The sequence below is a fragment of the Natrix helvetica genome, assembly GCF_964273705.1.
Source record: "Natrix helvetica genome assembly, chromosome: 6".
NCBI lineage: Eukaryota > Metazoa > Chordata > Lepidosauria > Squamata > Natricidae > Natrix > Natrix helvetica.
This window is the reverse complement of record NC_138553.1, coordinates 82,266,255-82,289,605: the sequence shown is the minus strand read 5'-3', so window position 1 is coordinate 82,289,605 and position 23,351 is coordinate 82,266,255. Positions and strand designations below refer to the sequence as shown.

At 41.1% G+C, this 23,351-nt stretch overlaps 1 protein-coding gene across 1 annotated transcript in view; it reads left to right on the top strand.

Annotated features, from left to right (window-relative positions):
- SEMA3C (semaphorin 3C) overlaps positions 1-23,351 on the top strand; it is a 144,390-nt gene that overhangs the window by 70,745 nt on the left and 50,294 nt on the right. Inside the window, exons 4-8 of the mRNA XM_081957586.1 lie at positions 2,777-2,922; positions 6,319-6,409; positions 13,812-13,931; positions 15,655-15,797; positions 20,154-20,268. Coding sequence (XP_081813712.1) covers positions 2,777-2,922; positions 6,319-6,409; positions 13,812-13,931; positions 15,655-15,797; positions 20,154-20,268 — 615 coding nt within the window. The remainder of the gene's footprint in view (positions 1-2,776; positions 2,923-6,318; positions 6,410-13,811; positions 13,932-15,654; positions 15,798-20,153; positions 20,269-23,351) is intronic.

The following is a 23,351-nucleotide window of genomic DNA, read 5'->3' as shown; positions in this document are numbered from 1 at the left end:
TAACTCTTGTCAGTTTTTACAGCTTATAAAGCCAGAATCTCTGATTCAGAAATTAAGAACATACTAAACTCAAATAAAAACATGATGATATATTCTTTGAGTCAAGGGTGTTCACCGTCAGGATATTGTTTAGCATGATTTTGCTATGAATCATAGTTTTATGTGGAAGGTGTCTTTGATGAGACGCTTCATATAAAAAAAATACATTACTTTTACAAACCTAGCAATACCTATTATATATATGCAGGTTTTGTTGTATTCGGGTCTTTTCCCGTGTAGGATTGAGATTGTCTTGGCAACGTTTCGGCAAGATCTCACTTGCCATCTTCAGGCTTGGACTTAAAATGTGTGTTTGTGTGTGTGTGTGTGTGTGTTTGTGTTACAACACTACTCCCCCTTTCTGTCTATCGGCTCACTGCAGGAGACCATCCAGGCAGAAAACCATATTTTTAATGTTGCCTTTTTATATTTGTGTTCTATTTGTGCTGATAAATAAATAAAGGGAGACTAGTATAGATCTATTTCAAGCTATTGAGCTTTCATCAGCTAGCCATACCCTTACTGGGATTCGAACCTGGGCTGTATTACATATTAGGCAGATGTATTAGCCACTAAGCCACAGGCTCTCCTCCTTATCAGCAGAGCCAGGGAAATAAGTATGCATTTGTGTTACGACCCCTGGTATTTATCAGCACAAATACAACACAAATATAAAAAGGCAACATTAAAAATATGGTTTTCTGCCTGGATGGTCTCCTGCAGTGAGCTGATAGACAGAAAGGGGGAGTAGTGAATTCCCTCCCATATTTGGGCATACCAGGGGTTGTAACACAAATACATACCTATTTCCCTGGCTCAGCTGATAAGGAGGAGAGCCTGTGGCTTAGTGGCTAATACATCTGCCTAATATGTAATGCAGCCCAGGTTCGAATCCCAGTAAGGGTATGGCTAGCTGATGAGAGCTAAATAGCTTGAAATAGATCTATACTAGTCTCCCTTTATTTATTTATCAGCACAAGTACAATCACACACACACACACACACACACACACACACACATACACACACACATATCCAAGGAAAGGATACTGTAAAATCCCCATTCCCTCCCCATTCCATGGAAAGGGTACTGTAAAATCCCCATTCCCTCCCCACTCCAGGGAAAGGATACTGTAAAAGAAAAACAAGCTTGGGAGGGGTGCACCTCGTTGGAGAATGTGATTTATGACACAGACTGAGGGGAGGGAAGAAACAGGGGTAAAGTTCAGCCATAATTAAAATGAGGTCAGATCTGACTGCAATGGGGTATTGCCGAAATGGTGTTCCTAATAAATGACTGGATTTCTTTTGAAACTTGGCTTGAGGCTCACAAATTAATTTGGGCATCTTTTGGAAACCTGACAGCGGCAGGATCCCACCACTGCACCCACGTTGTAAAAAAAAATCACAGGATTTTGTCAGTGAGACACCCCAGTAAAGCCTTCATCTAAAGCTGAATGTTTGTTAAATTGTAGGTTTATCCTAATCCTAACAAGAATTTCACCCAAGGCAAAGCCAATGCACATTGTCCCCTCAGAATGGGAAGGAATAAGTCCTAATATATATATATATATATATATATTTAAAAAAATATCCCTCTTCCCTTTCTTGAATCTTTCTATTGACTCGAGAGCCGACAAAATGTCCTTTCTTAATGTCTAGACGGTTTCTCCAGCCATACTGAAAATTTCCTGGTAACATTAATCGCAGCAGACAAGAAACATTTAACCACCCAACGTGGAAGATGTAAACATGTGATTTGTTCCTTTTCCATTCCTTCCATTCCTTGGTTCATTGTACACTCTTGAGTAAGGCCTGCGGGTGCATTCTGCACACAGATGTTTCTTTTCCAGATGTTGGCTTAGCGAGGGCTCCGTTTGGCCTTTGTTCACAGCACCTGCTAATGGTCTTGACGTTTATGTATACAGGAACCATCATTTATCATGGCACATTACGCCTTCTCTCTCTCCAAACTTAGTTGTAATTTTTCATCTGAGATGCAGAAAGGAAGGGAAATTGGAGTGGCAAATGTCTATGGAGAGTCTCAGTTATCGTGGTTAGGGTTGTCCCAAAGGCACTTTTTTCAAAAGGCAACTGGACTTCCTGGTTTTTCTTCGAAGATGTTTCACTTCTCATCCAAGAAGCTCCTTCAGCTCTGATTGGACTTTCTTTTTTTCTTTGAAAATCACTTGTCTGGAATGGTATAGAGTCTCCTGTTTGAGCAAGGGGTTGGATTAGAAGACCGCAAAGATCCCTTCCAGCTCTATTCCAATTGATTGATTGATTGATAGATTGAAATGTCTAGGGTCTCCTGCTTGATCAGGGGGTTGGATTAGAAGACCCAAAGGTCCCGTCCAGCTCTATTCCAATTGATTGATTGATTGATTGATTGATTGATTGTTTGAAATGGTCTAGGGTCTCCTGCTTGAGCAGGGGGTTGGATTGGAAGACCTCCAAGGTCCCTTCCAGCTCTATTCCAATTGATTGATTGATTTAATGATTGAAATGGTCTTGAGTCTCCTGCTTGAGTAGGGGGTTGAACTAGAAGATTTCCAAAGTCCCTTCCAGCTCTATTTTTATTGACTGACTGACTGATTGATTGATTGATTGAAATGGTCTGGGGTTTCCTGCTTGAGCAGGAGGGGGTTGGATTAGAAGACCTCCCAGGTCCCTTCCAAGTTTGTTATTCTATATTCTATTCTAATGTGGTTTGCTGTGATGTAACATTTATGCGCAGGGTCATCCATTTTTTACCCTCTGCAGCACGGTTGTGGCAATTTTGTTCGGGTGATACAGACGTTCAACCGCACCCATCTATATGTTTGTGGAAGTGGAGCATTCAGTCCTGTCTGTGCCTACCTCAACCGAGGACGAAGATCTGAAGTAAGTAGGTTCTTCAAAACCATTTTTATCTCTTGATCAGTTCAAAGTCTGTAGAGATTCTTAGTCATCCAGGAGGCAACTGGACTTTCTTGGGGGTTTTTTGTTTGTTTTTAAGATGTTTCGCTTATTATCCAAGAAGCTTCTTCAGCTCTGATAGAATAGTGGGGAATGTCACTTAGCCATATACATTTTGGGGCTCAATTGTGGTCGTAACTCGAGGACTACCTATGCCATATTTCCTTTTCTCCTCGGTTCCATCTATTCCTAATTTTGCAGAATTGGCCAAATTTGGCAGGTTTCTTTTCCCTTGGAGAGAAAATCTTGGTGAGATTTCTCAGGACTGTCTCCTTCCACGTCTTGGGAAGAAATAACTAGGAATGTAAGGAGAGACATTTAAAAAAAAATAAGGGGGGGGGGGTTAAAAAAAATTCCTCCAAAACCTCATAAAGAGCAGGACAAAATGTTTAATTTCTCCAAAGGGTTTGACCTAACCAGAGTATGCATTCATTTATAATAACATAATTAACATGCATTAATTATAATAACATAAATAAGGAGAGAAGCAACTCAGAACTGAGGAGAAATTTCCTGACAGTGAGAACAATGAATCAGTGGGACAGCTTGCCTCCAGAAGCTGTGAATGCCCCAACACTGGAAGCTTTTAAGAAGATGTTGGATAACCATTTGTCTGAAGTGGTGTAGGGTTTCCTGCCTAGGCAGGGGGTTGGACTAGAAGACCTCCAAGGTCTCTTCCAACTCTGCTATTCTATTCTGTTCTGTTCTGTTCTATGCATTGTCTATCATCTGTCTCTACCTTTAATATTATCCATATCTGTCTGTCTGTCTTTCCACCTCTAACATTATTCATCCATGTCTGTCTGTCTGTCTGTCTATCCACCCATCTATTCATCCCTTCAGACTCTGTTATTCTATTCTATTCTGTTCTATTCTATTCTGTTCTATTCTATTCTATTCCATTCTATGCTGTGCTATGCTATGCTATTCTATGCGATGCTATTCTATTCTATGCTATTCTATTCTATTCTATTCTATGCATCATCTATCATCTATCTCTATCTTTAACATTATCCATGTCTGTCTGTCTGTCTGTCTACCTCTAACATTATTCATCCCTGTCTGTCTATCCATCCATCCATCCATCCATCCATCCCTTCAGACTCTATTATTGTATTCTATTCTATGCTATTCTATTCTATTCTATGCTATGCTATTCTATGTTATTCTATTCTATGCATCGTCTATCATCTATCTCTATCTTTAACATTATCCATGTCTTTCTGTCTGTCTGTCCGTCCGTCCAACCATCCATCCCTTCAGAATCTGTTATTCTATTCTATTCTATTCTATTCTATTCTATTCTATTCTATTCTATTCTATTCTAAACATGCTAGGTTTCAAGATAAGGCAGAGACCTCAAACAAGTAATGTGCCAGCTGGGCTGTTTCTTTAACCACATGCCTACCATCCATCGGTCAAATAAACGGCTGCCTCAGACATCTGGAGTCTGCAAGGCACTTGACGGGCCAAGCTGTAGCTTTTCATTCCTCTTATTGTGGAAGCCAACAATAGCCAAGCTGTTTCAAGTCTAAGGATTTAAAAGGTCCCTCCTATTGCAGCCCTGGCATCTATACATTGTAATTGGTCCAAGTGGATTTATTTTTAGCGTCCCAGAGGCAAGATTAATGGGAAATGGTACCACCTTATCAAGAACAGAGGCCTGGTCTCATTTGACTTTCTAATACTATTTTTATTCTTAGTCTTGGAAGGAAGATTTTTTGGGAAAGGAATCAGGTGGGGAAGGGAAGGGAAGGAAGAAAGAAAAATAAAATAAGAAGGAAAAGAAAGGAAAGGGAGAAAGGAAAATGAAATAAAAAGGAAGGGAAAAAGGAGAGGAAAATAAAAAGGAAAGAAAGATAAAAGAAAAAAAGATAAAAGGAAAGAAAAAGAAGATAAAGGGGAATGAAAAGAAGATAAAAGGAAAGAAAAAGAAGTTAGAAAGATCACAGGGAAAAGAGAGGAGGGACAGAAGGGAAGAAAGAAAGAAAAGAGAGAGAAGCAAAGAAAGAGAAAAAAGAAAGACAAAGAGAGAAAGAAAAAAGAAGGAAAGAAGAAAAGGAAAGAAAGGAAGGAGAGAGAGAAAGAAAAATAAAGTAAGAGAGAGAAAGAAAAAAAGAAGGAAGGAAGGAAGAAGGGAAAGGAAAAAAGAAAGAAAGAAAGAAAGAAAGAAAGAAGAAAGAAGAAAGAAAAGAAAGAAAGAAAGAAAGAAAGAAAGAAAGAAAGAAGAAAGAAGAAAGAAAAGAAAGAAAGAAAGAAAGAAAGAAAGAAAGAAAGAAAGAAAGAAAGAAAGAAAAAGTTTTTTTTCGGTTTTGTCTGATGAGATCATAAGCTAACTTTTCATGACAAATGACATCAAACTGTTGAAAATCTAGCTAAACCTTGGTGCTCCTAAGTTCTTGGTGCTTTCTGAGTTTGGTGATTTTCTGGCAGATGTTTCATGACCCAACTAAATAATATTATGCTAGCGCAGTCATTGTTACCTGGTTGGATCATGAAACATCTGCAAGAAAACCACCAAACTCGGAGAACACCAAGGAGCCCTCATACCAACCCTGAGATACAAACATTATCTCCTATCAGTACCCTCCTAACCTGCATCGCATTATGGAACAGTGTTATGAAATGTTCTTTATGGACAATTTGAGCAGGTGCTAGCTCTGCAATTGCTCATTCATCACATCACATCTTTTATTCACTGGGGACCTAACAGCCCATTAGCGTGTGGTGTGCTTTTAATGGCCTTTTGTGTATGTGTGTGATTACAAATTACCTGCTTATTAATGTTGCCAGGTCAAATGCTTTTATCACAACCGCTTTGCACCAATTTTGAAAACCATGGATCATTTTGAGTGTTTTGATACATTTTGGAGCTAGCTAACCACTGCGCCACCAGAAAGGAAGGAAAGAAGGAAGGAAGGAAGGAAGGAAGGAAGGAAGGAAGGAAGGAAGGAAGGGCAACAGAACTTAGAATTATATACTGCTTCACTGTGCTTCACAGCCCTTTCTAAGTGATATACAGAGTCAGCTTATTGCCCCAACAATCTGGGTCCTCATTTTACTGACCTTGGAAGGACTGAAGGATGACTCAACCTGGAGCCAGTCAGAATCGAACTCCCGGCAGTGGGCACAATTAGCCTGCAATACTGCATTCTAACCACTGTGCCACCAGGGATCTTTCTCTTCCAGATGCAACGTGAAAAATTAACAGTTGCTAATCTTAACGCTGGCCACCTTTTCATGGAATCAGATCCAGATCAGGCATATTAAACTTCACATTCAATCTTGCTTGTTCTCTCTCTCTCTCTCTCTGTATTACAGGAGCAAGTTTTCAAGATCGACTCCAAAGGGGAATCGGGGAAGGGACGCTGCTCTTTCAACCCCAGTGCTAACACCGTCTCTGTTATGATCAGTAAGTCTAAACAAGCCAGGATTGGGGAGGCTTGAATCACGAGGTGCTGAGAATGAAATGACGGGGTGATATAAACAAATTGACCCAGCGGGCAAAGAGAGGTCACTGAGGGGTGGGGGGAGAGAAATGTTGTTTGCAGATGATGGTTTACTTCTAGTAGAAGTTTCTCCAGATCAAGAGCGTTGACGAGAGTGTCATTCCGGTAACTAATTTCCATGATTTTAATGGCTGCAAAAGTTGACCGAATTGACAGAGATGGCTACATCAACTGCTTTGTTAAAGAAAAGAGGACAATTCGTTGGGTTTCTACCACTTCTGGACTTCGTGCTTGTGGTGGGAAAAAATGAAACTTTGATTTGGGATTGTGTTTTGATTAGCTAGGTTTCTTGGTTATAGATTGTGTTCTTCCCAAGAACCCAGGGATGTCATAATTCCCATCTGGTTCTGTTCTGGTCCACTGGTGGCCTGCAGAGCTGGCAGCAGAGTCGGACAGTGAGGAGGTTGGGGGGGAGCATGGGTCAGTCCTGGAGTCTGTGGAAGCCTCTGATGAGGGCTCTGCATCAGAGACAGAGCGGGGGCCATGGCCATCTGGGAGTTATGAACCCCTTCTGGAGCCTTCAGAATCAGACATCAGCAAGGCAGAGGAACAGGTGGAGCCTGTTCCCCAGTGTACGCATGCGCAGAGCTGCCAGAAGGAAGAACAGTTAAGACAAAAGGGATGACTCAGGAGTAAGGCTTGGGGGAGATTGGCCCCTCCCATAGGACATAGAGGAGGGGCAAAGGCACGTGAGCCTTTGCAGGAAGCAACTTTGTTCGTGCTAGTCGGTTTAAATTCTGAAGCTCTGTTTTGACTCTGTGCTCTGTGTGGCCTTGCAAAGCTAATTGGCAATTAGGTCTTTGGCAGCGTTTCAAGGGAGATAAAGGTGGGTGCTTCTCAGCCTTATCCCAAAAGACTTTGGCAGACTACTGGCAGACTTTGTATAAACTATTTGGGATTCATTACAGGCTGTGAATGAACATAATTCACAGCCTTTGAAATAAAAAGAGGGTTTTGGGGGGACTAAGCGTGTGCTCTTTACTGTGTCAGGAAGCCTAGGTCAGAACAGTGTCTGACAAGCAAAGTGAATGAAGGAAGCCAGAATCGCTTAATGGCCATGTGTATCATTTAACAACCACAGTGATTTTCTAACCAGGGGGAGGGGAATACCTACAATCTGGTGTGACTCATTTAACAATCACCCTGTTTAGCAATGGAAATTCTGGTTCTAGTTGTGAATGGAATAACAGAGTCGGAAGGGACCTTGGAGGTCTTCTAGTCCAACCCCCTGTCCTATACCATGTCATACAAGTGGCTGATCATTTTCTTCTTTAAAAACTTCCAGTGTTGGAGCATTCACAACTTCTAGAGGCAAGTTGTTCCATTCATTAATTGTTCTGACTGTCAGGAAATTTCTGGTTAGTTCTAAGTTGCTTCTCTCCTTGATTAGTTTCCACCCATTAGGATTATTTGTACTTTTTTTCGAATTATTCCTTGTAGTCAAGTTGATGTCATCTCTTTGCAGCAGCTAACCAGGGGGTCCACTCTTTCTTCAGCTTCTTTGCAGAGTCCCAAAGTTGCTTCTTCAAGAGGCAACTGGACTATCTTGTTTTTCCTTTATTTGTATTGACTGTACACCGCCCCGAGTCCCTTTTTGGGAGAGGGGCGGTCTAAAAATCTAAGAAATAAATAAATAAATAAAGACGTTTCGCTTCTCTTCCAAGAAGCTTCTTCAGCTCTGGCTGGATGGTGGGGAATGGGAAGATTTATACTCCTTGGAGATAGCTGGTCATTTACATCTTTTTAGAGAGTCATTGAGGCCACTTGGAGCTTTGTTTGTTTTTCCTTGAAGACTTTTTGCTTCTCATCCAAGAAGCTTCTTTAGCTCTGGATGGATGGTGGGGAAAGGAAGGATTTATACTCCTTGCAGACAGCTGGTCATTTGCATCCTTTTTAGAGAGTCCTTGAGGCCACTTAGAGGTTTATCTTTGTCCTCAGGGTCACCTGAGTAGATGCAAGACAGCACAGATTCATTCCCAACAGCCTGCACCTCTGTTTTCAACAGTAAAGGGACACAGGGCAGAAAAAGATCCTGCAGAAAACACAATCTCCACAACACAGTCCTTTCAGCAATCCCAAGTAGGCTCCATGCCTGTTTGCACCCACTCACATGACCCCTATTCTGGCTTCCCTCATTCACTTTGCTTGTCAGAAACCAGCTGGGAATTGCAACGTATTCTAGGTACTTGGGAAGCACCCAAGCTATATGAAAGCCAACACTAGCTAAAGAACTGGCAACTGGGATTTCACATTTGTGCATATAATAGTGATAATAATAACAGGGGCCATTCAGCACAGCTGATATTGCTTTTTGCTCTTATAATATTAGTGTTATAACACATGATGTTACCATGCTGGATATCTGATTCCAGTAGAAGCAAACAACTCAGGTTCAGGGTGATCAAACTGGCTTTGTTGAATTTAAAAATAAGCATATGCCTTTCTTTTGTTGAAATTGAAGGTTGAGCTGCTTATTTATGTGATGGAAACCTTTTGCACCAGGCCAATCATAAAAATTCCCCTGTGACAGTCCTTCTGTTAAACCTCAGCTCTTATGAACGTTTGGCCCAAATCTTCCCAAGAGGCTAGAGAAAGAAGCTTGCTTTGGGAATAAAAGAAAGAAATTTGAAGATTGATGTCCCACTCCGTGGGTCGCGTATTAGTTTGAATTTATTTAGGTAAAGATAAAGGTTCCCTTTGCACATATGTGCTAGTCATTCCCAACTCTAGGGGGAGGTGCTCATCTTCGTTTCAAAGCCAAAGAGCCAACGCTGTCCGAAGATGTCTCCGTGGTCATGTGGCCGGCATGACTCAACGCCGAAGGCGCATGGAAAGCCGTTACCTTCCTACCAAAAGTGGTTCCTATTTTTCTACTTGCATTTTTATGTGCTTTCGAACTGCTAGGTTGGCAGAAGCTGAGACAAGGAACGGGAGCTCACTCAATTACGTGGCTGTAGGGATTTGAACCGCCGAACTGCCGACCTTTCTGATCGACAAGCTCAGCGTCTTAGCCACTGAGCCACCCCGAATTTATTAGTAGATTTCAATTGATTGTCTTTGTTCTTTTCCTTTCAAGAGCTAGCAAGAAACCTTTAGGTATGCTTGGCTGGAAACGCCACTTCATGTCTCTAAATTAATGCCGTTTCACCAGCGTGTCTCCTTGCACAAGCTGGCAACTCCTTTTTCCTCCTTATGGTTGCAAAGATTGGGGTATTTTATATCATCTTTTGGGTGGGGGTGGGGATTACCAAAGCCAAGAATTGCAACTGAAATCCCACAAAATCAGTGAAGCGTGCAAACCATTTCCTGCATTGGATGAGGAGAACACACCTTTCTCCTTCTGCCCTGGCCACTTTTTATAGAGGCACAATGGAGAATGTTTTAACAAACTGCATCCCTGTTTGGTTTGGTGGCAGCAGTGCCTCAGATAGAAAGTCCCTACAGAGAGTGGTAAGGACAGTGGAGAAGATTATAGGAAGCTGGCTTCCTGTTATTCAGGATACTGCTCATAAGCGCTATGTGCTTAGAGCTTGAAGTGTTGTTAGAAACCCATATACATACACACACCTTACGGTTTGTTCCTGTTGCTCCCCTTTGGGAGGAAGTTTCGAAGTATTTCAAGCAGGACTACCAGATTCTGTAACAGCTTTGTTCCCTATATGCCATCATCTGTCTGGCAAAGTTACAAGATTTGTTTTTCTCACCATGTATATGTATACATCCAGACTAGACTGTGTTGTTTCTACATGTCATATAATATATGTGGATATATGCATAATATTGTATTTATTTATTTATCTGTTTATTTTGTCATGGTTATATAGTGTATATTGGAGGGGGTGACCCCTTTGAGAGCTGTATGCAAAGAAATTTCATTTTAATGTATGCCAATTAGTATACATTCAAAGTGACAATAACATCATTCTATTCTATTCTGTTCTATTCTGTTCTGTTCTGCTCCATTCTTTCCTTATTTTATTCTATTCTGTTCTATTTTATTCTATTCTTTCCTTATTCTTATTCCTTATTTCTATTCTATTCCTTATTCTTACTCCTTATTCCTATTCTATTCTATTCCATATTTTCTATCCTATCCTATTACATTCCATTCCAATCTAGATACAGATGATAGATAGATAGATAGATAGATAGATAGATAGATAGATGGATGGATGGATGGATGGATGGATGGATGGATGGATGGATGGATGGATGGACGGACAGACAGACAGACTGCTATAGAGAGAGATTTATTTGTAGCAATTGCTGAAATCAGCAGCTTAGCCCTATCAGTGGTTTCATTGGAGCAGGTCTTAAAACTTTATTTTCTATGCTTCTGTCCAAAGTGTTCAACTGTCCCTTTTATTAATTTGTCCTATAAAATACAAATGCAAAAATAAATAATAGGGAGGGAAAAGGGAAGGTAAAAGTGTAGAAAAGAAGAGAAAAAACAACGGGGGAGGGGGGGAGCATTGACTTCCCACTCCCTTTGGTGCAGTAGAATAAGGTGGCAACATCAAACCTCAACTTTTTACTTTTGCACAGCAATATAAGCAAGCCATTTCTATATCAACAAATCTAATCGGTAAACCCCTAAAATCAAAGTTTCATTTTTTTCCCCACCTCAAGCACGAAGTCCAGAAATGGTTTCCGAGTAGAGTCAAAAGTACTTATATATTCTTTCCTTTAATGGAAACCGGTCAATTTAGCCCTCTCTGCTTAATCCTTCAACTTTGATAGTTTCCTATTGCTTGGAAATCCTCAGCTCTTTCCCGGTTTGTATTTAGTCTGATTTAAAGTAAAGTGTCCCGTGATATTAACCATCATGGCTATTTAACCCCTCCTTTCACCAACGTGGATTAGAAAGCCACTTTGGCCTGAAATTTGAAATACTTAAATACAGTATTTTGGCAAGGAAAGCCAAAAACTTTAGGCAGTCCCCCCCCCCTTTTTTTTTCCCCCTCCAGCAACGGAATTCAGTATTTTACTAAAGTAGCCAGGTGTGTGTATGTCTGTGTGTTGGATTTTTTTCTTTTGAAATACAATAAGACTGGTGACTTTTCTTAGTATGATAAATTATTTTTAGCCATGAAGTTAAAAGGAAGCGGGACTGACAGATATTATTAGGACCTGATAAGACAAAGAGACTCAAGGAAGGCTTAGTGTAACTAATAAAGCTAGTATGTACAAGGATTAAGGGCGCAGACTACTTCAAAATCTAATTGTTTTTAAAAAAGGAGGCACAGACAGGAGAACTTACCGAGAACAGAAACTTTTAAAAGAGACGAAACAAAGGATGAGGAATTTACAAAGCAGTTTCTCTTTGGAAAAGTCAATAAAACGCCGGGAGTTTGCATCAAAGGATTTATCTGGAGTGTCCTTAATCCAGCATCTTTATTTTAGCAGCCCTACAGCCACTTTGGAGGTTATTAGCATTATCTTGAAACGGTGGGTGGAGGCCCAGGAGCCTAGAGGGGGTCGTAAATTACGCCTCATTTAAAGACAGATGAAACATGGTAGAGTTTCCGTCTGGGAGTAAATTCTCTTAATTTCCTTGAGGCAGGAACATCTGTTAAGGCAGTTAGTGTAATTGCTAATGGGTGCATCCAGCAGATGCCATAATGACTTCACACGTGTCTGGACAGCTTTGGGCAAAGGGCAAGGATTAAGCCATGATGGAAATGGCATAATTTGAAAGAGTTTAGTTATGTAGCAATGCCTCACTTGAAGGTGGCATTGTTGTGTTCCGCCAGGGACCAGCGGAGTTGGCAGGAGATTCGGACAGTGAGGAGGGTTGGGGTGGAACCTGGGCCAGTCCTGGAGTCTGGGGAAGGCTCTGATGAGGTCTCTGTGTTGGAGGCAGAGATGGGGCCAGGGCCGTATGCCAGTTATCAGCTGCCTTCGGAGTCAGAGATCAGTGGGGCAGAAGAACAGCTGGAGCCTGTTCCCAGTGTGTGCATGCACAGAGTTGCCAGATGAAGGGAACGGCTAAAGAACAGGGGTCGACTTGGGAGTAAGGCCACAGGAGGACGATGAATGGCCCCCTCCCAGAAGAAATAAAAGAGGAGCGAAAGAAACCTCAGTCTCCAATCTTTCCTTCCATGGAAAGCAGGTTTTTCCACCATCCCCATTGCGATGGATTTCATCCCGTTTATTTCTAAAAAAAAAAAAAAACCTGTCGTTTGCTACGCCCGACACTTAACGTACGATTGCACCATCAGTTGGCATCACATTCCGAAGCATTTCAGCAAAATTTAATTCCCCGGCAAGCGAATTCATACTTTTGACCAGGAGCAATTTGCAACTCACAGCCAACAAGTGCAATTAGGCCGTCAATAACTCGGCCACTCCTTCAGAGCAACTCGTAATTAGAAAACTAGTTTTGCAAATGGTGTTTTTGTTATGCTGCCTTGCTGGCTCGAAAGGACACAGTTTGTGGATTTGTTTGTTTAAAGTACAAATCTTAGCTCTGTACAGTTTACTAGCTTGTGGTCTCTTTTAGTGCAAATAAATGTACTGTAGGTACTTGACTCTGTCCTTACAAAGGAATGTTGTATGATTTCTTTCCCCCTTTTAATGAAACAGGTAGACATCTCCTTGGGTTTCCATTTAAATTCCTCACATTTTTGATGTTGGGCTGTCAGTCTTATTCCACAGCCCCTCTAAACAAACTTAAACCACAGTGACTTTGAAAGCTCTCAATGAATAGCCTTATTATGTCCAGAATGGCTGCTGAGACACCCATCGACAAGAAAGGAGCACAAATCAACACAAATCTTCCTCTTCTTCTTCTCCTCCTCCTCCTCCTCCTTCTTTTCCTCCTCCTTCTCTTCCTCCTCTTATATTTCTGCCATATTCTTTGATTTTAATTTTTTTCTCCTTCTTCTCCCTTCTCCCTGTTTTTTTCTCCTCCTCTTCTTTTTTCTCCTCCTCCTCCTCCTCCTCCTCCTCCTCCTCCTCCTCCTCCTCCTCCTCCTCCTCCTCCTCCTCCTCCTCCTCCTTCCCTCCTCCTCTCCTCCCCCAGCCATTCTCCTCCTCCCTGTTTCCATTTTCTTCAGCAATGTAATGATACTCTGCTTGAAACTTTTCTTCCACTTTTGTGGTTAGGCTTTCCTGCTTAATTGTACACTCGGTTGCAAAGTTGGCACTTTTTAAACCACAATTTGGGAGATATCCTCCCCTCCTCTCAGCTGCTACAAATTTAGAAAAGTGGGTCAGTCCTAAAAGAAACAAGTTCTTGAAAATTCCTCCATCGCCCGCAGGGTGTGCGTTCACTTTTTCCTCTTGCTCCTTCCCTTTCTGCAGACCAAGAGCTATTTTCGGCCATGTATATTGATTTCATGGGCACTGACGCGGCCATTTTTCGCAGCTTAACCAGACGGAATGCAGTGAGGACCGATCAACACAACTCGAAATGGCTAAGTGGTAAGATGTTCTCGCTCACACTCTGTTGACTTTGCTCTTCCAAAGAGTGGATCAAGAGTGCTTTGGCTCTGGGCAGAATATTTTATCATGTACATCGGGGGCGGGGGGATATCCAGATGTTAGAAAATAGTAGGCTCCACAGTCTTGGGGCAATAGTTTTTTGAGTTATGAAGTTGCAAGCCAAAGGAACTTTTGGCCTTTTAATTTGCAGCACTACAAAGTCCTGCTAGATGTCCATGGAGATTCTCAGTCATCCAGGTCGTGGTTGTTCCAAAGATGCTTTTTCAAGAGGCAACTGGTTTTTCTTTGAAGATGTTTTGCTTCTCATCCAAGAAGCTTCTTCAGCTCTGACTGGATGGTGGGGAAAGGAAGGATTTATATTCCTTGCAGACAGCTGGTAATTTGCATCCTTTTAGAGAGTCCTTGAGGCCACCTGGAGGTTTGTCTGTGTCATCAGGGTCACCTGAGTAGATACAGACAGCACAGAGTCATTGCCAATAGCCTGCAGCTGTGTTCAACAGTGAAGGGATGCAGGGCAGAAAAACATCCTGCAGGAAGCACAGCTCCACAACACAGTCCTTTCAGCAGTTCCAAGAAGGCTCCACACCCATTTGCACCACTCGGGTGATCCCGAGGACACAGATAAAACCTCCAAGTGGCCTCAATGACTCTCTAAAAGGATGCAAATTACCAGCTGTCTACAAGGAATGGTCATGGTTGTCCCAAAGGTGCTTTTTCAGGAGGCAACTGGACTTCCTTGGTTTTTCTTTGAAGACATTTCGCTTCTCATCCAAGAAGTTTCTTCAGCTCTGACTGGATGATGGGGGATGGAAGGATTTATACTCCTTGCAGACAGCTGATCATTTGCATCCTTTTAGAGGGTCGTTGAGGCTGCTTGGAGGTTTGTCTGTGTCTTCAGAGTCACCTGAGTGGTGCAAATGGTTCCTGTAATCCGCAATTATTTTCCTCTGGAAATCCATTCCTTCTCCCACACCATTCAAAGGGTCTTCACCCCCAAATTGTATAGCTAAAACTGTAGAGATTCTCAGTCATACAGGTCACGGTTGCCCCAAAGATGCTTTTTCAGGAGACAACTGGACTTTCTTTGTTGTTTCTTCTCATCATTGTCGCTTCTCATCCAACAATGACCAGATGTCTGCAAGGAGTATCAATCCTTCCATTCTCCCACTATCCAGTCAAAGCTGAAGAAGCTTCTTGGTTGAAAAGAGAAATGTCTTCAAAGAAAAGCAAACAAACCTCCAAGTGGCCTCAATGACTCCCTAAAAGGATGCAAATGACCAACTGTCTACAAGGAGTATAAATCCTCTCATTCCCCACCATCCAGTCAGAGCCAAAGAAACTTCTTGGATGAGAAGCAAAATGTCTTCAAAGAGAAAGAAAGAAACCTCCAAGTGGCCTCAATGGCTTCCTAAAAGGATTAAAAAAACAGCTGTCTGCAAGGAGTATAAATCTTTCCATTCCCCACCATCCAGTCAGAGCTGAAGAAGCTTCTTGGATGAGAAGTGAAAATGTGTTCAAAGAAAAACCAGAAAATCCACTTGCCTCTTGAAAAAGCACCTTTGGGAAAGTCCTGCTAGACGTCCATCAAATGTTCCTGTGCTTCTTGTCTGGCCTTCAGGTGCTTTGGAGAATAGGTTGGCCCCCTCTTCTTTGCAGCAAATGTGTGCTTCTCATTGATGTGTGCTTCTATGTGTTATTTTAGAGCCCATCTTTGTGGATGCTCATCTCATCCCAGATGGTACCGACCCCAACGATGCTAAAGTGTACTTCTTCTTCAAGGAGAAGCTGATGGACAACAGTGGCACCACCAAACAGATCCACTCCATGATTGCCAGAATATGTCCCGTAAGCAAAGATGGTCATATGCTGCTAAGGATGTGTACGATTCACAGTTGATGGAATGAGGGGAAAGATATCCTAGAATGTTTTGTTGTTGTTAGTTGTGAAGTCATGTCTGACCAATCATAACCCCATGGACAACATTCCTCCAGGTCTTCCTGTCCTCTCCCATCTTCTGGAGTCCATTTAAGCTCACGCCGACTGCTTTGGTGACTCCATCCAGCCACCTCCTTCTCTCCCGTCCCCTTCTTCTTCTGCCCTCCATCGTTCCCAACATGAGGCTCTTCTCCAGGGAGTCCTTCCTTCTCCTTAGGTGGCCAAAGTATTTGAGTTTCATCTTCAGGATCTGGCCTTCTAAAGAGCAGTCAGGGTTGATATTGTCCAACTGACCGGTTGGATGGCCTTGCAGTCCAAGGGACTCACAGGAGTCTTCTCCAGCACCAGAGTTCAAAGGCCTCCATTCTTTGGCACTCAGCTTTCCTTATGGTCCAACTTTCTAAGTATAAATAATGTTTTATATCAGGACAATGAGACCTCTAAAATCGTGACATGTTTCTGTTTACAAATGATGAATTTAAACCAAGCTCAGGAGCAGCTAGAAGGAGGGAAGCCATAAATAGATCATGCCTGTTTATACCAGAAATGTTTGTAACATAATGATGATTTCAGTAGTTTTTCTTCTCCAAAAATAGAAGAACATAAAATTAGAAATCATTTCATAAAACCTGGTCCATCTACCACTCAGTGGTGGAAACCACTAACAGTACAGGTGGCCTTCAACTTACAAACATTCATTTAGTGACTTCCAAAGTTACAATGGCACTGAAAAAAAGTGACTTATGACCGCTTTTCTCACTTAAGGACCGTTGCAGAATCCCTGTGGTCTCAGGATTCAAATACAGACGCTTGGTAACTGACTCATATTTATGACGGTTGTAGTGTCCCGTGCGTCTTTTGATCATCTTTTGTGACCTTCTGTCAATCAAAGTCAACAGGGAAGGCCGATTGGCTTAACGACCATGTTGCTAACTTAACAATTGCAGGGATCCACTTAACAATGGTGGAAAAGAAGGTCGTAAAATGGGGCAAAGGTCACTTAACCACTGTCTCACTTAGCAACTGAAATTTGGAGCTCCCTTGTGGTCATTAGACGAGGACTACTTGCATCATGCCAATACAAAGATGCTGGAGATGGACATTTTAGGACAGGGGTGTCCAAACTTGGCAACTTTAAGACTTGTGGACTTCAACTCCCAGAATTCCCCAGCCAGCTGGCTGGGGAATTCTGGGAGTTGAAGTCCACAAGTCTTAAAGTTGCCAAGTTTGGACACCCCTGTTTTAGGATGTATCCAGCTGTGCAGTCCTATGCATGGATTACCATTGTTTTCCCATAAAAAAGATAGTTAAACCTTCAAATAGAAAAACCTTCAGCATTCCAAATCTTTTCTTTTCTTTTGTAAATGTTTTATTTGCAGTTTTCTCTTAACCAACCAACATTTTTTGTGGACAGTGTAATGACTGGGTTAACATATTTTTACACAGTGCTCACTCAGTAATAATACAATTACATTTACAGAACGTTTATCTTCCGACTTCTAACCTTAATGTGTCATTATTATTATAATATATTCTTTTATGTATCCATCTATATTACACTATTTTCCCAATTTTTTACTTATTTCTTTATTTTCCCCATTTGTTGGGGTTCTTCTATATTCACCTCTTTATCTTTAAGCAATACTATTCTCTCTTTATGATATTTTTATCACTTTCTCCAAAAGTATATGTAAACACCAATAACATTTCTATATACAATATACTTATTTCCTGTTAAGTCACTAATATTTTAATATTGTAAATATCACTCTTTATCACTATAAAGAAAATGTTCCACCACATTTTCAATATCTCAATTTTGTTTAAACACCAATAAAACCAGTTGCCAATAAGATTTAATTAGTCCCAAGGTTATATCTGTAAGTCGCCTGAATTTATAGTCCTTGAATACTATAGTTTCCAATATATTTTGCATCCAGTTAGTCATAATAATATTTTTAAATATACCTAGTCCTAGTTTTTTGCCTCCTAATCTAAATATATTTATAATCAATTCTATTATATATTTATATATGTGTTACTATTTTCCCAATTTAAACTTTTCACTTATTTATGTTGGTTTTCAATATAATTACTATATTGCAAAATATTATATCTCTATCCAGCCTTCTACATCTTGAATCTCCTTTTCATAGCCAGCACATGACTTAATATTCTAAAGAGGCTGATTGGTTTATTTGAAAGGGATGGGCACTAAAATAGCTCCTTTGTGCATTTTTTTAAAAATGTGCTTTTAAGTTGCCTAATCTTTGCCAAAACATGACTTGTGATCTAGATTTTGCACTGCTGTTTTATTCTTCTTCTTACTATTATTTTTAATAACGCGCCTGGAGATATTTTTCAGAAGATACTAAATACGATGAAATATGTGTATTTTCTAAATGAAGCCAAGGTGATTTCTTAAAATATTTGGGACTCATTTTTTTTTTTTGTCCTTGAATCCTCTGTGCCAAAATGTGCAAAACAGGCTTTGAAAGATTGCGATCTGAATTTCTGATGACTTTATTACAATTTGGCATCGAGAATCTTATTTAGAGAGTTGGCCGGAAACCAATTCTACTTTAATAAGTCCATTTCAACACAGGAAATTGGGAGAGACGTTTAAAGTCAGTCTTCCCATTGTGATCCCACTGTCGGATCACAAGTTTAATTAGCACTTTGCAATTCAATGAGGCAATAAATTAAACGCACAAAGGCGGAGGGAAAAGCAAGAAAGGAAGGGCATAAAAACCTCTGTGCATCCATGTCCAATCAGCAATGAATCGGTAGCTATCTAAATAAGGTGTGATCTTTCAAAGTTATCCCATGGTTTATTTTTTAAATGCCCGTGTTATTTGATTAAAAATCATTTTCTTCAGCAAGGGATTTCATACCTTGCTTCAATCTCCAATTTGTTTAATTGCTCTGTAAGCAAACCTATGTTTCATTAGTTAATAGCTATAAAATATGGTGGGGATTATCCTGATGGAAAGTAACAGATACATTCAAAATTTAAACAAACATGTTTATGATGCTTCAAAAGAGGAAGAATAGACAGGGGGGAAGGGAGGGAGATATTATTGTCATAAGCCACATTCTGTTCTGTTGCTTTGTTTGCTTTGTTCCTTTCTGTTCTGTTCCATTCCATTTTGTTCCTTTCTGTTCCGTTCTGTTCCTTTCTGTTCTGTTTCATTGTTTTGTTTTGGTTGGTTGGTTCCTTTCTGTTCCGTTCCATTCGTTTCTGTTCTGTTTCATTGTTTTGTTTTGTTTGTTTTGTTCCTTTCTGTTCTGTTCCATTCCATTTTGTTCCTTTCTGTTCCTTTCTGTTCCGTTCTGTTCCTTTCTGTTCTGTTTCATTGTTTTGTTTTGTTTGGTTGGTTCCTTTCTGTTCTGTTCCATTCCATTTTGTTCCTTTCTGTTCCTTTCTGTTCCTTTCTGTTCTGTTTCATTGTTTTGTTTTGGTTGGTTGGTTCCTTTCTGTTCCGTTCCCTTCATTTCTGTTCTGTTTCATTGTTTTGTTTTGTTTGTTTTGTTCCTTTGCGTTGTGTTCCATTCCATTCCATTCTGTTCCTTTCTGTTCTGTTTTGTTGTTTTGTTTTGTACAACCTTACAATGGCCTTCCTCTCCAGCAAATACATGTAGTCCCCGACTTATAATAGTTCATTTAGTAACCATTTGAAGTTACAGTAGCACTGAAAAAAGTGACTTAAGACCATTTTTCACCCTTATGACCATTGTAGGGGGAAACCAAATTCATTTAACGACCCTGTTACTCACCTGACAACTGCAGTGTTTCACTTAACAATGATGGCAAGAAAGAATGTCAAATGGGACAAAACTCCCTTAGCACATTTCTCACCTAGCAACAGAAATTGTGTGGTCCTTTACAGTCATAAGTTGAGGACTACTCATATAATCCTTATGTAGCCTCATACACATTACACTTTTTCTGTGAAGAGTCCTCGGGAAGACAGCGCTGAAAAATGGGGCAGCATTAATGCAAAAAGAAACACTGAACTATCATTTAGTGCTTTAAGAGTCACACTAGGAATTGCACTATTGCAGCCATAAGTCAAGGACTAACCATATAGCAGAAGCCTTTGATCCAGTCAGTTAATCCCTGAAAATAAATAAAGAGTGTGCAATTTCTCTTTGTCCAAAGGCTTGCTGAAAAATACTAAGGGACATCAAAGTCATCCGACCATAATGCATATTCGTTCTTCTTCTTTTTCTTCTTTTTCTTCTTCTTCTTTTTTGGTTTGGTAGAACGACACAGGTGGACAGCGAAGTCTGGTCAACAAATGGACCACTTATTTGAAGGCAAGACTGGTCTGTTCGGTCATGGATGAAGATGGCACCGAGACCTATTTTGATGAATTAGGTACAGTGGCAACGTTTTCATTAGTTGACTCCATGTGTTTGTTGTTCAGTACACTTTGGTACTTTGGTGCTCGCCTGCTCATCGAATTTGATCCTCAACACATTGTGACGTGAAAAGTATGTCCCGCTACTCATTGTTTGTTTAGTATTCAACTCACAAGCTACCCTGTTTCCTTGAAAATAAGACCTCCCCAGACAAGATGGCCAATTGGGCTTTTAAGCGCATGCGCTAAAATAAACCCTCTCCCAAAAATAAGCCCTCCCCGAAAATCTTGCAACAAAGCAGCAGCCATGAGGTGACCACACTCACCGCCTCCTGCACCTCAAAAATAATAAGACCTCCCTGAAAATAAGGCCAAGCGCTTATATTGGGGGGCAAAAGAAAAGAAGACACTGTCTTATTTTCAGGGAAATATGGTAATACGTCTCAGGATCGGCTGCCTCGTGACTCACTACATTACTACTTATGGGGAAAATTTGTTTGGTACTCAACATTTTTGATACTCATCGCGCCTCCTGGAACCAATTAAACATGAGTACCAAGGTACCACTGTACTTGAATCCCTTTTCTACATGAGATTGTTGAAAGATGATCAAAATTGCTGAGTAATGCTCTCACTCTGCGCTATTTTTGCCCTTTTATTTTGGACTTCCAAAGCTGTCCATCTGATTTTTTTTACAGTGTACCATCATTTTTCATTCACTTATTTTTTTAAGACTGGAAATCTCTGGATGCCGGTAACTATCACAGCTCTTTTACTGGACCTGCGACTTTCTATCTAAAATGAGAATTAATTTAGTTAATAAAAGTCTGTAGAGATTCTCAGTCCTCTAGGTCATGGTTGTCCCAAAGGTGTTTTTTCAGGAGGCAACTGGACTTTCTTGTTTCTGTTCTTTTGAAGACATTTCACTTCTCATCCAAGAAGCTCATTCAGATTGGTCTGGATGGTGGGGAACGGAAGGATTTATATTCTTTGCAGACAGCTGGTCGTCTGCATCCTTTTAGAGGGTCATTGAGGCCACTTGGAGGTTTTATCTGTGTCATCAGGGTCACCTGAGTGGTGCAAATGGTTCCTGTAGTCTGGGATTTTTTCCTCTGGAAATCCATTCCTACTCCCACCCCATTCCAACGGTCTTCATCTCAAATTGTGCAGCTCAAACTCTGTAGAGATTCTCAGTCATCCAAAGAAAAAACAAGGAAGTGCAGTTGCCTTCTGAAAAAGCACCTTTGGGACAATTTAGTCAATAGTTTGTACTTTTTTAAAAAAAAATAACCCAGTGTTAAGAGAGGATAATTAAAATGGGCTGTTTTCAGAATACCCGGCCAGGAAAGAGAGCTATAAATGCTTAAATAATTATAGCTGCTTTTACTTCAAAAAAGGGCTGGTTTTTTTTCCCCAATAGGAAAATGTCTCTTACTCTATGCATGAAGCAGAATTAAATTCTTTTAATAGAGTAAAATTTGGGCTCCATTCTGGTCATAAACTGAGGACTACCTGTGCTTAAACAAAACTGTGCAGTCACATAACTTGGTGAAAATATTGGGCTACATGATACAGGAGTGTAGGTTTAGTGTCCTTTAAAAAACCATTAGCATAAAATTTAACTTCATGGTCCTCGTATTTGGAAATGATTGAGGACAATCAAACCACATCTTGAAGAAAAAAATCTGCCTCTGCCTCCCAGCAATTTGCCTCCTTGCAGCAAACAGAAAACAGCCTGTTTCAGCTTCGGCACAGCCTGATTAGCACAATCAGCTGATTGTTGGTTTGCTCGGCCTCCCGACGATCAGCTGTTTCAGGATGTAGGGATTGCCATAGCCTATTGCCGCTTCTGCGGAGATCGGAATGGGTGGAAAATGGGCCACGTGGAAGCCAAAAATGAGGATGCAGAGGCCAAAAATGGGTCACACAGAAGTGGCAATAGGCAATGGCAATCCCTGCAGCTCGAAACAGCTGATGGTCGGGAGGCTGATCCAACCAACAATCAGCTTGTGCTAATCAGCCTTTGCTGAACTTGAAACTGAAACTGAAACTGAAACAGGCTGTTTGCTGTTTGCTGCAAGGAGGCAAATTGCTGGGAGGCAGAGGCAGATTTTTTTTCTTGTTTTTCTCCTCAAAAGGTAGGTGCGTGTTACACTTTGGAGCATCTTATACTCCGAAAAATATGGAGTATATGGAGGCCAAAGGGTGGGGTCTGGTGGGTGGGCGGGGCTACATTCAGTGTATGAGACACACCCAAATTTTCACCCTCTTTTAAGGGGGGAAAGAGCGTCTTACACTCCGAAAAATACGGTAGGTTGTTTGCAAAACTGAGTTTGTCGGGAGCAGAAGCCTGGAAGCTGCTTTGCAAATGTGGAAAATGTCCGCCTTCCAAGTTGCAACCACGAGATGGTCTCAATTTGATAATGCAGAGAGGTCTGTATCCTTAAATATATATGCACAAGCTTCTTAGCAAAGCCAGTTTCCCCAGGCATTTTCTTATGCTCCAGTGGAACGGCAAAACTTAATGAGAAAATTAGCTGGATCCATCTAACAGTTTACAAGAAGTTTCGCTTCAGCTCACTTGTTTTTGGACTATCTTTTCTGGTCTCCATTAGTCCGCGGCGATGTGAGCTAGGGAGCTAGTTATACACCACCCTTAGGTCATAATAAAGAGAGGTTTGCAGTCCCTGATGGGGTATCTCAAATGATCTCATAGTCTGCGATCCCTGATGAAGTCATTGGTGTCTTACTTTCTCCAGCCTTTCTCTGGGGAAAGTGCCAGCAAACCTTCCACCAGCTCACCAGCTTTGAATTCTTCTTCGTCTAGAATCACCAAAGATCCTCATAGCTCAAATGGAGGTAGAACAAAGGTTGGATGATCTTTAGGGATTCTTATTCTTGTTATCCACCAGAATAGAGATAGTGGTGGGTTGCCACACAGAAGAAGGGGGGCGGGGTGTCAACCTGTTCTCCAAACCACCTGAAGGCAGGACAAGAAGCAACGGATGAAAACTAATCAAGGAGAGAACCAGAAGTGGGAGGCTCCTGGTTTGGCCAAACCAGGAGTGGCGGCAGTGGGAGGCTCCGCCCACTCACCTCT